The sequence below is a fragment of the Aphidius gifuensis genome, linkage group LG1 (assembly GCF_014905175.1).
Source record: "Aphidius gifuensis isolate YNYX2018 linkage group LG1, ASM1490517v1, whole genome shotgun sequence".
Classification (NCBI taxonomy): domain Eukaryota; kingdom Metazoa; phylum Arthropoda; class Insecta; order Hymenoptera; family Braconidae; genus Aphidius; species Aphidius gifuensis.
Genome location: NC_057788.1, coordinates 7,910,016 through 7,927,571, shown reverse-complemented (window position 1 = coordinate 7,927,571; position 17,556 = coordinate 7,910,016). Strand labels below are relative to the sequence as shown.

The 17,556-nt window shown below is 25.2% G+C and overlaps 1 protein-coding gene across 5 annotated transcripts in view; it reads left to right on the top strand.

Annotated features, from left to right (window-relative positions):
* LOC122847559 (beta-1-syntrophin) overlaps positions 1–17,267 on the top strand; it is a 124,874-nt gene extending 107,607 nt beyond the window's left edge. For all 5 annotated transcript variants that reach the window (XM_044145335.1, XM_044145331.1, XM_044145330.1 and 2 more), the window contains 5 exons: positions 6,521–6,729; positions 11,471–11,682; positions 15,819–16,030; positions 16,135–16,346; positions 16,744–17,267. In XM_044145335.1, coding sequence (XP_044001270.1) covers positions 6,521–6,729; positions 11,471–11,682; positions 15,819–16,030; positions 16,135–16,346; positions 16,744–16,836 — 938 coding nt within the window. In that variant the 3' untranslated portion in view covers positions 16,837–17,267. The remainder of the gene's footprint in view (positions 1–6,520; positions 6,730–11,470; positions 11,683–15,818; positions 16,031–16,134; positions 16,347–16,743) is intronic.
* The last annotated feature ends 289 nt before the right edge of the window (positions 17,268–17,556 follow it).

Below are 17,556 nucleotides of genomic sequence, written 5' to 3'. Positions count from 1 at the left end.
AAATTGTACGAATAAACTTTGTGCTGCATTTGGAATAGTGGGTTACATTTTATACCAATGAATCCAAAACCTACCCGTACATTCCTATCCAAATATCATTCGGCAAAGTGGCCAATCGATTTTCTGTCTTTTTATATATTTTATATTGAAATTAAATAAAATAAAGAAACTAAATATTTCAAAAAATATTTATTTAAAATATTTAGTTTGATAGATCATCATTTTTATTAAATTTATTTTACAGAAAATTGTTTTTCATGTTATTATATAATTCTCGGTATTCAATAATACCAAGTATTTAAAGAAAAAAAAAAAAAGAAAAATTCATAAAAACACAATAATAATGTCAAAAACATAACAACAATAGAATTGTCGTAGTAAAGCTATATTAAAATTGAAAATTTGAAAAAGCAGTATACATTTTATTGTCTAGGAATATTTTGATGCATCAATGAAAACTGGAACAACAATATATAGTTAAAATACTATTCAAAATCAGTGAGCGTATTTGATTGTTCTTTTATTCGAATGAAACATAGAAGTTGTCTTTAAGGAAATGTTTTTCGTCAGTATTATTTATGTCTCTGTTACTCTTACAGTTATTCATACGATTTAATACAAACATTACTGTAAAACAGCTAAAAGCATATGAATTGTTGGAGTCGAATCTCCAACGGAAGCTTTTATTTTAAACTACGTATATACCAGTAAAGAAAATGAAGTACAACTACAACATTGTTACTACTGCTTCAAATTGATATTGTTGTTTTTGTTGTTGTTATAACAGTATACTGTTGATGTTATTTTACCTCCGGTTACAATTTTCGTAGATTTAAACACAGCTTGGTAAATGTATATTGTGAATACACATCACGAGTCAATTTGCAAAGTGCATTACATATTTTTTCATTCGTGGATCAAGACTGATCCTTACAAATATTTCAATCAATTTGTTTTATTATTTCAATTGTTATTTCAACTACAATTTATTGAATTTATTTAGCCACACTTCACAGTACTTTATAAATTTATTTTTTTATTTTTTTTCTAATTATAAATATCAGAATATAAATACAATTTATATTGTAATATTTTAATGGATTTTAAAATATCTTTTTAATATTTTTTCAAATTTATATATAAATCTATGTTATATTTAAAAATATCCATCTATATTTGTATTGAGTTTATATATATTTTTAATATTCTCTTGTACATTAAAAATCATAAAATATATTTAACATAATTAAAATTTCTTATCCCTAAATTTAAATACAACTCAGACCATTCAAATATACATTTTAATTCAATTTAATTATATTTTATATAACCTTAAAGTTTTTTTAAAATTAATTTCGCAATTCTCATAACACAACATTGTTACAATTAACAAAAAAAAAAAAAAGAAGCAAGCCCTTTTTTTAATGGATAATAATTTACATTATATAATCTGTAAATCTACATATCACGTGATTGTACAATATACACTTGCTCTCGTATATTTTCATTTTCAAAAATATCTTTTTTTTACTTTTTGATTTTCTATTTTTATTTATTCTTTTTTTTTTTTTCATTTTCCTCCATTGTCGAATAACATCACATATTTCGTGACCCGGTGCTGATCGTTCGCACGATACACTCGTTGCAATGAAAAATATGCTGTGCTTGCATGTATGCAAGCTCCGGTTGCTAGTGTCAAAATACATTTTTTTTTTTTTTATTCATTTTTCTCGTTATATCCCTTCCTTTATTTCCCCCCTCTTCATGTACATTTTATATTCATCGAATTTATGAATTTTTTTTTTGTTTTTTATTATTTTCTCGTCACCATTCACACATTGCTGGGTATTTCATATCGGTTCACTGATTTCATATATAATACAGTGTCGATGTGGTGAGGCTAATTTTCTGTATGTTCCAAATCACATATAAATTGCGACTGATTCAACGACAATAGTTGAAATTTCGTAATAAATCCCTTGATAAAGATAAATACAATGTACAATACAAATGATTCATACAGACTATACATAGATTATGCAGGTTTTTTTTTTTCATTTGAATAAATATTTTTGTGTGTTAAAATATTGAATAAAAATAAAATACAATATTGAAAATTGTCTGATAATAAAGATGATAATAACAAGAGTTAAATATAATTTCATTATTAATTTAATTAATATTTATATTTATTACATTTATTAAAATACCTGTGTTTACGGATTATGTATAGTTTGGATGTGTTTATTGAGGGATAACAAGAGGGTTGATATATATATTGGGTGTAGCATCTAAGTACTTGTCTGTCGATAGGGGTGTTGTATAAGCTAGCTACCACTTTCATCTGAGCCTTGTCTCATGTTATATACCAACTTCCCAACAGGAAGCTTCGTATTAGGTTGGTCTATACGTGCTTGGAAATTATCTGTATCCCAAGAATCACCAAGAATATACATCTATTCAATTCAAGTCAGGCAAAATTTGTCATACAACATTTTTTTTAGTTTGAAATTTGTTTTTTATTTTATTTTGTATTGCACGACAATTTTGTCGATGTGTATTTTGATAGCCTCGAGTATTCTTTGCACTCTTCAGTATCACTTGAAATTTTACTGGTAAATATATTTTTTGTATATTTATTGTAACAAGATGGAATGGTACCAAGAGTATATTTGCATGTAGCACGCTTTTGTAAATCGAGGTGTAATATTAAAAAAATATATAAAATATATACAATATTTTCATTGTGGCTGTTGCTTGGTTGTATACAAAAAAAATATTTAAAAATTTATTTATTTACTCATTTTAACTTGAATTTACATGAGTTATTTATTCAAAAGATATTGTCGTTTATTTTTACTATATACATCTTTTACAAATCCGCTTATATTGCTATTTTTTCTGGGTTAAAAAAATATATTTATATATTATAAACAAATGAAATTTTTTTACTCAAGATACGACATGACAAATAACTTAAGCTTATTCAATTTCTTGTCAATCTTATGCTAAGTTATTTATTTATTTATTTTTTATATTGTATAACCTTTGTTTGTTTTATTTTACTTTTTTTCATTTAGTTAAAGTTTATATATTTATTTTTAAATTTATTAAAAAATATCAAAATGAAATTAGGTGCTTTTATCACTTTGCATTTTTTAAAGTTTTTTTTTTTTTTATTTATACATGTTTTATTCAAGTTTTCTTTCGTTCTTTATTTCGTTATTTCGTCTGTATTCAAGATTTTTATTTATTTTTCTTTACTTACCGTTTTGCATTTTATTCATTGTGAGTGACGTAGCTCAACGAAGCGCGCGACAATTTTACCGTCGTACGTGTAGTATATAGAGGGCAAATAGCAAAACTAGTATAGTCTCATTCTTGTGTGTGTGTTCACTCTACTGCAGTTGCAAGGGCTTAACCAAGCGTATGTCTAGCGGGATTTAACTTGAAGCTCCAATCTATGTGCGCGGCATCAGCTGAGATTTTTAAATTTTAAGATCTAGACAGAATATAAAATGGAGAAACAAATTTTTTTGAATAATAATCACTGAAATTACATATAAATTCAATAAAACATTTATCAAAGCTTTGTAATCAAAGTATCAAATTTTCAATTAAATATTTTAAATTTTTTTATTCAATAACTCTGTTAAAAATTTAATAAAATATAATCATCATTATCGTATATATTATATTTTACAAAAAAATTAAATTAAATTAAAATCAGTTTTTGATATGAAAAAAATAAAAATTCAAGCACTTGTAGTTCATTTGAATACGCAAATGTTTGATATACGTATATTGACTTCAAACAACATCTGAGTTTTTTTTTGCCAAGTTATGCTGATAAAGAGGGTCCAATGGAGTACCAATATCCGTACATGTCGATGGAATGTCGACCACAGGATCAAGTCCACCCAACAACCCCAGTGATCCCGAGGGCAACGGTTTGAAATCTTGTTTGAATTGGAGATGGCGAGTTTACCTCTTCACTGGACTGGCAATAAATGATATACAGAGAACGCGTAAGCGTATAAGCAGCTTTCCCAGAGGGCATTTAGTGTATCTTGCTCTTTGGCATAAACTCTTATTATTGCTTGACTTGAATAAATTCTATACAATTTTTTTCCATCATAAAATATCGAAAAAACAAAAAAAATAAATTTATTCACTACATTAATATTTTTTCTACGAAAAAAAATATCAATAACATGGAGTTTAATTATTTTTCAAATTTTTTTTTTAACGTTGATGCTCCCCTTTGATGGTTTTTAACATCACTGCTTTTTTTGCAGTCGTATATTAAATTTTGTGTTCACCAAAATTTATATTACAAAGGTTTATAATTATAATTTTCAATGGACAATAAATTTCATTGGAAATTATAACTAATAATTAAGCTTTGATTCCTCATTCCATAAAAATAATTCAATTATGTAATTGTACAAAAATAATAATTATTTTTCAATCTACAGTGTTTTACTGTAAAAAATTTAATTATATTTGGATAGATTTTTCATTCAAAGAAAATAAAAATTTATAAAAATGGTATTAATTAACGAACAATAAATTAATCTGGATTAATTATTACAGACTTATAAATGTATTTTTATTTAGTAATATTTAAAAACACTTTCATGTGGATATTTTTTAAAAAAATAAAACAAATTGAAATCTTAAAATAACCAGTGAAACTCAAATGGCTGTATAAAAATGATATGCTTTTGTTTATTAATTAATTATCATATCTTTTATATCAAAAGCTTATTGTCTTTGAGAATTAATTGACAAGCAAAACAGATGACAACTCAAATGACAATCGTATACTTTTGCCTTTATAATTTTATGTCATGTTTTTTTTATTCTTTATTTATCTCTCTTTGTGATTTTTCTCTTTCATCATTATATGTATTTAGATTTACATATAATGAATTTCTAGAAATAAAGAAAAAACCACTTTTTTTTAATTAACCCAAAACATATTAAATTACAAGTAAAAAATGAACAAATAATAATTATTATTATTTTAGTATTTTTTTTCTAAAGGATGAATATTAAAATCTCAGTTGAACAATGATGGAAAAATGTTAATTAAACATTTGAACATGTTAAAAATTTTTAACATTTTTTTTTTCTTTTTTTTTTTTTCTGACTAAAGTTATATGTACTTAGTCTTGTACACTCGGATTTAAAATGAGCTGTAAAATTATGTTTTTGTAATGTTCATATTTTTGAAGTTGGCAGTCACTTTGTTTTATCGGTACACATTTTTGTAGCTCAACTATCAGTGTTTTTAGCTAAACAGCAAGAAGTTTAAAGTGCACGCGAACACGTCAGTCTTGAGTTGAAATTGAGTTGTCATCTACTCACTGGTTAAAGTTACTTGAGAAATATATATATCTACCATACATAGAACAATAATATTACACAAATTATTAGATATTTAAATTTATGATATTCACTATGAAAATTATATAATTGACAAATAAATTTCTAACTTAATATTATATTCAACATTTAAAATTAGAATATAATTATATACATCAAAGGATATTTTATTTTTTATTTATTTCTCATTAATAATTATTAATGCAAAATTTTACATTAAAAAACATAAAATAAATAAAAAAATGAAAATTGAGGTCAGCAACGTTACCGTTTACATAATTTTCTTTTGATCAAAAATCCAATATTTACGGCTTGTTTCCGTAGTCATTAAAGCTCTTTGCATCTCTTCTCGATGGGCATTAGGTAGGCTAATGCAACCCTCACTTGTGAATCCTAACGTGTATATAAACTCTTTCACATTATACCATTTCCTTTTCAATTTTTTTTTCTTTTTTTATTAATTTCATTTTTTTTTTATTCTATTTATTTTTCACTCAACATCGACGTCATTTATAAATTTGAGATAAACGAAATCTACATCATCAACGATTATTTTAAAAAATTTAAACTGACATTCTGAGGTTGTTTTAACTTGTGTATATACATATATACTACCTTCGTGACTAATCATCTACAATTTCAGTCGGAAGTATTAAAGTTTGTGCATTAAAACGGCCCACCTTGTCTAGTCGTCTCATTTCTCAACTTTGAGGTGTTATATTCACTAGCAAGAGATCACGAGTTCACACTTTTTTGTTGTTTCAAACTTTCTTACTCAAACTATCTCATTTAAAAAATTTTTTTTTTTTTATTTTTACCTTATCAAAATTCGACATGTTAATAATCATTTTTTTTTTCTCTTTAAATTACAAATAAAAATAACAATATTACATCTATATTACAGTTAAATTTCCCTCATTAAAAATTAAATTTGTTTTTTTTTTATTATAGGTATTATGATTTTTATTCTTTTTCTTCTTCTTGTTCTGTTATATAATTATCTGATGAATATTACGTTGATGTTATATTTTAATTACAATTATTTTTATAATTATTTATTATGTACAAGTGTACTTTGAATCTCTATTTATGTAAATATTAATTTGATTTTTTTTTTTTTGTTTTTAAGAGGGCAGAATTTTGGAGCTTCATTCACCCGATGGAGTTCACGAGTGTTGGCTGAAAGCATCCGACAATGCTGAAGCGAATGTGTGGTTCAATGCACTTCACTCAGCACTAGCAGCCCTCACCCAGAAAGCTTTGAGGCTTGCGTCAGCTCTACCAGATCCCCCTCAACTTCAACACATTGGCTGGCTTGCAAGGCGACACTGTATGAAGGTAAATTTCATCAATAAACTAAACTATATATTATTATACCCGAATTGATAGTATTTCATTATCTCCCTAACCTACATTATCATTAATTTTTTTTCTTTACAATTATCGAAAATTTTAAAAATTCACAATTATCTATTTTATAATTAATAAACTTTTTCTTTTTAAAACTAAAGTTTATAAACTCAAATTATATATAGAGTAATAAATTTAAATGTCAGATAAAATTATCTCGATGAAATTTTGCTGATTTAAATTATATACCTTGAAGAGAGTCTCAACTCTTAAATACTCTCAAAGATGCTTCTAAATTATTTATGTGTATTTAGTTGAATTTATTTTGATTATATAAATCATTCATACAACCACAATTCAATATAAATACATAAAGTATATTATAAAAAATTTAATATGTACAATATTGAATATATATAAAATTAAATTGATTAATTTTCGGGGTTAGTTATCGTGACGAACGAGTCATTGGTCCATTGAAGATTTTAGCGGGGAAAAAGATGAATAGAAAATAGAAATTGCAGGGGAAATTGGTAAAGGGAATAGATTATTACGTGCGAGCATCCGTGTACGCGGTCAACCATACAACATTAGAATCGATAACTGATATATCACGAGAAATAGAAGCAGATAATATATAAAGGATTGACAAAGAGGGAGATGAGGAAGAAGCGTAGATATCGTCGTATTGATAAAGGGTTCACCCAGTGGGACATTTTCAGGGTGAGGTAGATAAAGAGCGACAGAGAAAGAGAGAGAAAACATGGGGTCCACTATCTATCGCTTGTCCATAATTGATTGGAATTTACCCACCTGATTGCCCTACCCCTGGGCTATTTCTAATTCGGCCATCAGCCTTTATGACACACGCAACAATCACGACCATCATCATCACTATCACCATCACCATCATTGCCATCATCTGCCACAAATTTCATTTCAATATACATATTTGTACTAATAGCTTACAACTACATGCAACTGCCAAAATTTATTGATAATTTTGTCCTTAAACATTATATCAAATTTATATACACCCACGCGCATATATGCCTTCAATCAAGCTACCATAAATAATTTAAATTAATAAATTATTTATTGCTAAAAATTATAATTTAGTTTTATAATTAATCGTTAATTTTTTTAGAGTTTTTTTGAATGAAAAATAAAATTTAATGGTATTTTAAATTTAAATTATAAATATTAATATTTAATGACAAGTTACAAGTTTTATGGAAATTTAAAAAAATAAATTTATTCAACTGACGTATATGTGAGTTAATCTTTCATCACATGTGATATAAAAATTTTTTTTTTTTTTTTTCGTCTTTATTTTTCTACTTGAATCGTCAAATATGAAGTTAATGTTATTCTTGGTTTTTTCTATATAAATTCACTAGAGAATTGTCACTGTACAATCATAATCTAAAAAAAACTTTCCAAGTTTTTTTAAACATATAAAAGGTGAAATAGTTACGTTATGATTTGAATAAAACATACGCAACTGTATCTTTTAAATAATTTTTTTTTCTTTCATTCTTTATATATATGCAGCTGTGAAAATTCAACACCAAGACAAAAAACTACATTATGTATTAGTATCCAAGGATCGTAACTTTTTAAACTATTTCTATGTCTACCAAAGAACTTAAAAACTTTTACAACTGGGAATACACGGAATTAAACGTTTCTAGTTGCTCTGGACCTCCAGAGAAACTCAAAAAAAAATAAAATAAAATAACTCTTTATCTTGTTTTACATTTATCCATATAAAGAATTTAAAATAATATTCTTTAACTTAACTTTTTTCAAATAATATACAACAAACAATCAACCCTCATTTTTTTTCATTCTTCAAAGTAAATATTTAAAATTTTTTTTCTTCATGATTTATTATTATAAAAGAATTAAATTATTAATGAAAATTTTTACTTTATTATTTTTATAATAAATAATTAATTAAAAAACAATAAAAAAAAAAATTATTAACGACGATATAAATTTGAATTGCAATTATGCAAGATGTAAGTTGAATATTGAATATGCTTGTTATGAAATTTGAGCTTAGCAAGGCTTGAAAATCTGGGTATAGCCTTTGTGCATGATCGACCTTAACATACCTTCATCATCAGCAACGAAGACCATTATCGTAATTGAACACTGCTAGGATCAAATATCAAGAGAAGAGACGTCAGTTATGCTATAGTATGCTCAACAGACATAGCAGCATCAGTACTACGGTACTACACTACTAAAGTATATAGATATAGTGTTTTGGGTTATACACACAGGGTCGTTTGGTTCGATACCTCTTGATCTATATTATTTAAACAAACATTATCACAGTTGAAACAATATGGTCAATTATTAACATACATATAATTATTTTAATTGAAATTCAAATAAACCAACAACATCCATATATTCTTGGGGATTGTTTAAAAAATATTAAATCAATTTTAAAATTAAAAATTTCGTGAGATTATTGTTTTAATAATTGAATTATATTTAAATTTAATTTCATATTTTAAGCTATGTTGTTTAATTGTTTAATGGCAAAAAAAATTCAGAATTTTTTCAGTCAGGGTTTTTTAAAATTATTTTAAAAATCAATTTATTTTATTATTATTTTACGAGATGTAAAATTGTCTAAAGTAAACTATGCTACTATTATTTTTATATATAAAAATGAGTTAATAAAAAAATCAATTGATTTTAAATTTACATAAACATACAGATAAATAGTCATTCACTGTGTTCTGTCATTTATTCTAATAAAAAAAAAATAAAAAAATTCTATTATTTTGTCTAGCATATTACTAGCTGTATACTTTAATAAAAATTAAAAAATTTTGTCATAAAAAAAATAACTATGAAAAAATTTTACAATATCATAAATTTACAAATTAAATATAATTTTTTTATTTCTATATAAATTATTTCGAATATAAAGAATTTAATAAAACATTAAAGCAACATACTGTACATAATGAAAAAATTAAAAATAAATATTAAATGATATTTATGAAAATTAATTTTAATCAAATATTCTGTAATGGAGATTTACAAATATACACACGAATACCACAAAAAATATATATATATACTTTCTGTTAGAAACTTACTAATTAGTAAACCACGATCAAATATTGGCATGAATAGTGGTGATGGCGGTGGCGTGTTCGCCTTCATCATAACCTTCGTGGTTAGTTTGGACATTGGATGAATACGATAAAATTTTCTCTTCTCGTCATTCACATGTAGGAATAATGTATAGCCATTGACCGTTCAACAAACTGAATAGTGCATCAGCAATGCTAAGTAAACTGCGGTAAAATCCTACTCATCGTTAATGGATTGATGAGAAAGCATTGATATACCGCTGCTCCTTTTCATATATATTTATAAAAGAAAAAATATTATTATTTAAATACATTGAGATGAAATTTTTTCCATAATCAACTGCTAAAATTATATCCTCAAATTTTTTTTATAATTTTAGTACATTTAATTATAACAAACTCAACAATTCATCAAATATTAGAGCTGTAAATTTTACATTGTTTGTTAGGGAAAAATATTTCGAAAATTATTGTTTACACTCTCTCGTAAACTAATATTAATTAATGTTTTAATATTAAAAAAATTTTATTGTAAAAATTATTTATTAAAAAGTTAATGCACGTTGAATTGTGACTTTTTTTTTTTTTTTGTTTTTTTAAGGTATATTTTGTGGAGGTATAATGAAAAGCTGGTATCGTTAGTTATTCTTCTCTTGGGAACTTTTACGGTCATCCGCATAATGACATTTCTTTGAAAACTTCATGACTAAATCGTTCATCGTCGCGTCTACTTAACTACCTTGCTTAAAAAAAAAAAAAAAAACAATTAAAACTTGTATTAATTAAAAAGTGCTACTTATTTTTAATCCATAATTCAATTTGTTTTTTTTTTTTTTTTTTTTTATCTTTTAATAATGTTTAATGTCAAGTCAACACTACTTGAGTTTCAATTTTATATAAAATTGAAATTCAATATAACGTGGTTCAACCTAATCCGAATATTGATTATTGCAATATCACGAATAAATTTTTTTTCTTTTATTTTCTCAATTTATTATTTTTTAATTTTTTTTGTTATTTATTTTTTTCGTTTAAATATACGTTATCCATTCTGTGAACCAAGGTATTATTAATGTAAACATGTTATTCAAAAATTTAAAAAAAAAAAAATAAAAAAAATTTGATGGTACGAGGGGTGAGTTAAAAAAAAGAAAAATAGGTATAGTTCGATGAAAACACCAACAAAACTCTCTTGTAGGATCAATGTTTTTCTCTCTTGTGCTTTAAATTTCATGTTCAATCCCCTTCTTGACGACGTAAATTTTCGAACCTTTTTTTTCACATTTTTCTTTTTTACCTTGCCCTCTTTCTATTTATAATATGTGTAAAAGATAAAACAGTGAGAACCCACATAGATATAAAACAGAAACGCATACTTCATTTTTTTAACATTTTTTTTATTTCTCATACATGACATTCTTTTTTACCCTCGTATATATATTTTAATATTTCACCTTTTTCTTTTATTATTTTTTTTTGCTTTTATCACTTTGTATAAATAATATTGATAATAAATATAAATTATTAATAATAGCTTTTATTATATAAAATAAATAGCATTGTTATTATTATTTTAAATAATTTAAATATAAATATTTTTGTTTTAGAATGGCAGAGCAAGTAGTGAGAGCAGTGAAGATGGTGCAAGCAGTAGTGCAAGTATGTCAAGGGGTGCCAGTAGTAGTTATGGTTGTGCTGGTGGTTGGCGTAGTGTTTTTGGTGCTGTATCAAGACGTGAATTAAGGCTTTATGAATGTGCACCATGGAGTCCAGAAGCATGGGCATCACCCAGTATCACATGTCCTCTTATTGCAACAAGGTAAAATTACTTAATTTTTTTTTTTCTTTAAATTTTATTAAAATTAATTTTATTATTTCATCAACATCATTGCCATTAGCCATCAGCCATTTTTATAAATTAAGAGATTCTATTTTTCATCTTTGCACTCTCGTTAATTTGTGGCTTAATTGTATTATCACCATCAACATTTTGTCATTTTTTTTTTACTTCTTTTCACTCCTCATTTTCTCCTTCATTATTCTTTTCTACTTTTATTTCCTCTTTTTTCCCCTAAAGCTTTGTCTTTATTCTGCATTTGTTTTTTTTTTTTTCTTTTCTTCATTTATTTTATTTTTTATCTTTATTTAACTGTAACAATTAATCGTATAATTATCCAATTTATTAGATTTATTGTAAATTTGTCGTACTTTAGTTTTGTCATTTTCTTGCTGTTATAAACTGCCTGAGCTTGTTGAAAAAACAATGAATTAAATTTCATTGATATTTTTTATTTATTAATATTATTAGATCCTATTTCAATTTATTATTATCAAAAACGTTATCAAAGAAAAAAAAAAAGAAAAATGTATTTAATTCAATATCAATATAATGCAATAATTTTTTTTGTAAAAAATTTTTCATAATTTTAAAGCTCAAGCCAATAAATCATAAATTTCATCTCTTCAATGTCATCATGACAATTTTAATTTAATAACCTTCCGTCTCTTTGAAATGAAAATTAAAAATTAACAATATTATTTTAAAATTTTTCCATCACATTTTAAGTAACATTCATATACATTTTTTTTATTTCCATTTTATTTTGTTGATAATGTTGTTAATTAAATCCATTGTTCAATACGGAAATGAATGTCGGAATGGCGTTGAAAGAACATACAGTAAAAGGACTTTTGTATAGTAGGAATAAAGAGGCAATACAGCGGATTAGCAATGAGGCGCGAGATGCACTTTTGGCATACAAGCCATGTGAGAGACTGTATACTACAGAGAAAGTAAAATTCTATGTAGCAATATAGAAGTACTAGTACAGTAAAAGCATCGTTGGATTACGGCAGTTAGCAATGTTCGTTAGACCGCCATTTTAATTAAGACTATTACATTCACGTCGACATTAGTACTACAAGCGCTGGATATGCCAACAACGATTACGTGCACAGACTTGTTAATCTCATGTACAAATTTATATACATTTATATAAATTTATAAATATATATTTATACAAGCTTCATAGCAATGACTTGAAAAATTTAATAACACAAATTATTCATTTCCACTTGAATGCTTTAAATAATATCATTTATATTGTCAATTTACATAATATTCCTTTCTAAATTACATTAATAATTACAAATTTAAAAATGCTAAAAATTAAAATTAACAAATGATAACTTTTTTAAGATGTCTTTTAATTAATGCATATTTCAGAAATACTGTGCAACGAATATTTATTGTAAAAAAAATTGTTTAAACTTTTAAAAAATTTTAACTTAATAATTTTCCACTAGTTTTTTTATTTTCAATATTTTTTTTTTACAATAAATATTTGTTGCACAGTATTTTTAAAATATTCATTAAATAAAGGACATTTGGAAAAAGTAAAATATATTTTTTTGTGGATTTCTATGGATGCATTTGTTTATAACAATAATAAACAATAAACATTTTAAAAATTGTGGATACAGCCGCACGTAGCGCGCCAATGTGCTCGTATATTAAATTTTTCAACACTTAATAAATAAAATAATTTTTAATTAATTTGATGATCTAAAATAGCGTGACTACAAGACATATAATAATGCAATGACTAGATGAAAGATAAATGTACATATACAATGAACATTAGGAAGTTGGATGGGTGACGATTAATAGTATGACTGATGATAATTAACGAGATGTACTCGTAAAAGTTAAGGACCATGACCGTATACGATCTTCTTAGTGCTTATATAGGATGTAGGTGTATAAACCGGAAATCATATATGACCGACAAACTAGAGATTGTATCTGTAAATGTATCTTGAAAATATCTTGTGTTGGAGTACACTCATATAGCTGCATTTGTATATATATATACAATCATATATGTAAAGCTCTATCTTGATTTTACATATAGTCTTGCATGGAACACTTTAACAGAGTGATATAGAGAAATAGTATAGAAGGAGAACGATTTCTCGGTTAATTAATAGCAAGTGATTAATCGTCAGAGATGGTATATATACCCTCGTCAAACAAACCTTCAAGCAGTGCTCCAAGCTTGTACGTGATCTGCAAATACTAGCGAGAACAACCTCATTCCCTACACTCTCTCATTTTTTTTTTATCTCTCTCTTTCTCTCTCTCCCCCTTGGCTCATTTTGCTTTTTGATTCACTTTGAAATATACTACAAAAAATATATATACTGTACAGATATAAAATGAATTTTTTTCCATTTTTTTTTTTGTTTGTTAATCATTTTTTTATTCATGGAAATTATAAATGAAAAATTTTTAATTAAATGTTTAAATTTTTTTTAATGAATAGTAGATTTTTTATTTTGTATTAATTATTGGATTTTCAATGGAAAATATATCAATAATTTGTGTAATTAAATGATGATAAAAAATAATTACTTTTTTCTTTATAAACTTGATAAAAATATTTTATTGTTTTTGTTGTTTTTTATAAAATATATATTTTCTTGTTGCACGTAACAATGTTCAACGGTAAAGTGCCATTGCGATTTCCCTCGTGGTAGTAGCGTGGGTTTCTAATAAACTTTGGGGATTCAGAGTGTCCGTTGTAGAGTTCCTTTGGGACTCAGAAATGTCCACGACAATACTATAACCAGGACAATAACCAATACCGATATAGAGATTCATTTACATTCAGATGGTGTCACACAGAATATACATTGACAGACACCTCAAAGTTCATTTATAAAAAAATAATAAAAACAGGTAGATATAAAATTTGATAAATTAATAAATAAAGAAAAATAAATTAAATAAATCACGATAAGTAATATTTATATTATATTTGTAAATTAACTTTAGTTATATTCTATTATTTTTTATTTTTATTCTCTCGAGGGAAATATGAATTTGTCATTTTTCTTATCTTTGAAATTATTCATGTACAAAAAAAAATTTATATACAAAATATATTAAATAAAATTGTGACGAAAAGAATAATTTAGAAAAAAAAATTTATTATGTGGTAATGTGATACATATCATTTAAAAAAAAAAAAAATTTATCATTAGCTTTTGGCCAGAGTGTTTTCAATGTTTTATAATTAAAATAACATCTCAATAGTAATAATTGTTCTATAAAAGTGGAAAATTATAAAGCTTTGTTCTTTTTTATTTTTTTGCTAACAACCATCTCCTTCAATTAAATTTCTACTTAAAGGACCTTGTCCAATACTTTTGCCTTTTATCTTAAATTACCTATTGAATTTATCATTTTGGTATAATCGATCTTATCTATCTTACCTTTTTCTCGATAAATTACTTTGCCATTGACGTCTTACTCAATGAATTATCACGCCAGTTTGAAAGTTTGCAGTCTAAACCCTCTTTAAATCCTTTTTTTATTTTTCCTTACGTAACCCTTAAAAAAATTATTTTATTTCACTTTTATTTTTTTGAATTATCGAAGCAGCTTTACTTTTTCAAAAATAATTTAAAAAACAAAATAATGATGACGAGGAAGATTTCGATTTATCTGTATGAAAAAAAAAAAATGTCAATATGCTTGTTTTTGTGTTTATTCAAATGACATAGAACCAGCCACAGATATATATTTACTTTGATAGATGTGTGTATTGCATATGATCATTTTTTTCAGTTGTTTTACTGGAAAATACATACAAGTTATTATTCACACTATACATTCATACAAATACGTATAAAAATAACAAGTTTATTGGCTTTGCTCCAGAGGGACTACTCAAACTCAATAGCTCTCTGTGGACCCTCATACGTTACCTTTCACCTCACATACTCCACGAACGCTATAACAAAGCTCCAATAATTTTTTAAATGACAAAATTTTTTTTTGTTTTAAATATTCATTGATTTATCATTAATTAATTTTTAAATTAATTATATGAATGTCTATTAAAATTAAATCAAAGTATTTTAATTTTTGGAAATTTTTAATTGTTAAAGATTGGTGTCATCACCAATGAGAAATGGTGAAGCTTCTAGCAGCAATTCAGGAACAATGCATGGTGCAACATTTGCAGTACGAGTTGGAACATCATCTGGTGTGATAATGCATCATTTGAGAACAGAAACACGCAGAGATTTAGCAGCCTGGGCAAGAGCAATCATACAAGGTTGTCATGCTGCTGCACATTCTTTACGTGAATATACAATTCGTAAGTATATTATTATCTATATAATAAATGATAATTAATCTTTACAAATTAATAAATATATTATATATAATTTTCTTTAATTTATAATTTTTTTTTTATTCTAGATTGTATATGGCAAAAAAATCCTTGTAAATTAGTTGTCAATCATGAAGAAGGCTTCAAGCTTTTTTCAGCAGGTAATAGAGGAATGAATGGTGCAAGTCCAAGTTCACCACCAGCACCATTATGGCAACGACCATTTGATAAACTTAGAATGTCTGCTGATGATGGTACGAGATTACTTTGGCTTGATTTTGGTGATGATGATACAGAAATTGTAAGTATATCTAATTAAAAATCAATTTATCATTTATAAAAATTTTTTAACAATATAAATAAACAATTTATTGTGGACTTGATGCTTTTATAATATTCAAAACATTGCAGCATACAATGCAATATTATTTATTCTTGAAAAGTAAATATTTTTTTTATCCAAATGGTAGTTTATAACGATTCGCGGTTTTTTTTTTTTTTTTCAATCTCCACTTTCATCGACACTGTATGAATATTTATTTTTTCATTAAACAACTAGCATTTGCTGAAATTTATTTACATTTTAAATTAATTGAAAAAGTATAATAATAATAAAATTAATGAATTGTATATGTTTTATTTTAAACTTGAATGACAATTAAGAAAATTAGTAAAAAAAATTAAATGTTTAATTACAGGAATTAGATCTTGAGAGTTCACCAAAACCAATTGTCTTTGTTCTTCACAATTTTCTATCGGCAAAGATACACAGACTCGGATTAAATGCATAGGGGTACGAGGGGGCTTCAATTGAGGCTCCCGATCTTCCACCACATACTCATCGTTCTATAACAAGTGTCTGCCTCCACTAAAAATAAATAAATAAATATTCCACTGTATCTGAACAAACAGTGTACCCTAATAATTCCAATATTTTCAAACGGATAAGAAGGAAAACAAAATACAATAATACTGATAAAATAAAATTGAAAATAAAAACACAAATAAATATATATACAAGCTTACGAATATACCCTTAAATCCAAAGAGACGTTCAACAAAAAGAAAATAAAAAAAAAAGGCTATTTTAAAACCAAAAGAAATAATAATAAAAAAAATTCTTCCGGCTTACTCAGGACTCGTTGAAGATTGGCTTGTACCTAGTATGTATAAAAAAAAAAAACCTCATGATGAAATAATCCTTTGAAATAAAAAAAATAAATAAGAAAGTCGAGTCAGCCAACGACTTTATCACACGAAAGTATATCAACTATATTGATTATATAAATATCAAAAAAATAAATAATCAATAATTTTGAAATTCAATTAATAAAATAATAATTGAATCCATCCACAGAGTAAATTATTCAAGTTTTTCTTCTTAATTTATTGGAATATAAATTAATTATAAAACTGTGAGTGATATTGATGAGGAAGAAAAATAAAATACTTATTAAATAGGTATTAAATTAATGTGAGTATATATAAATTAGAGAAGAAAAAATTAATAA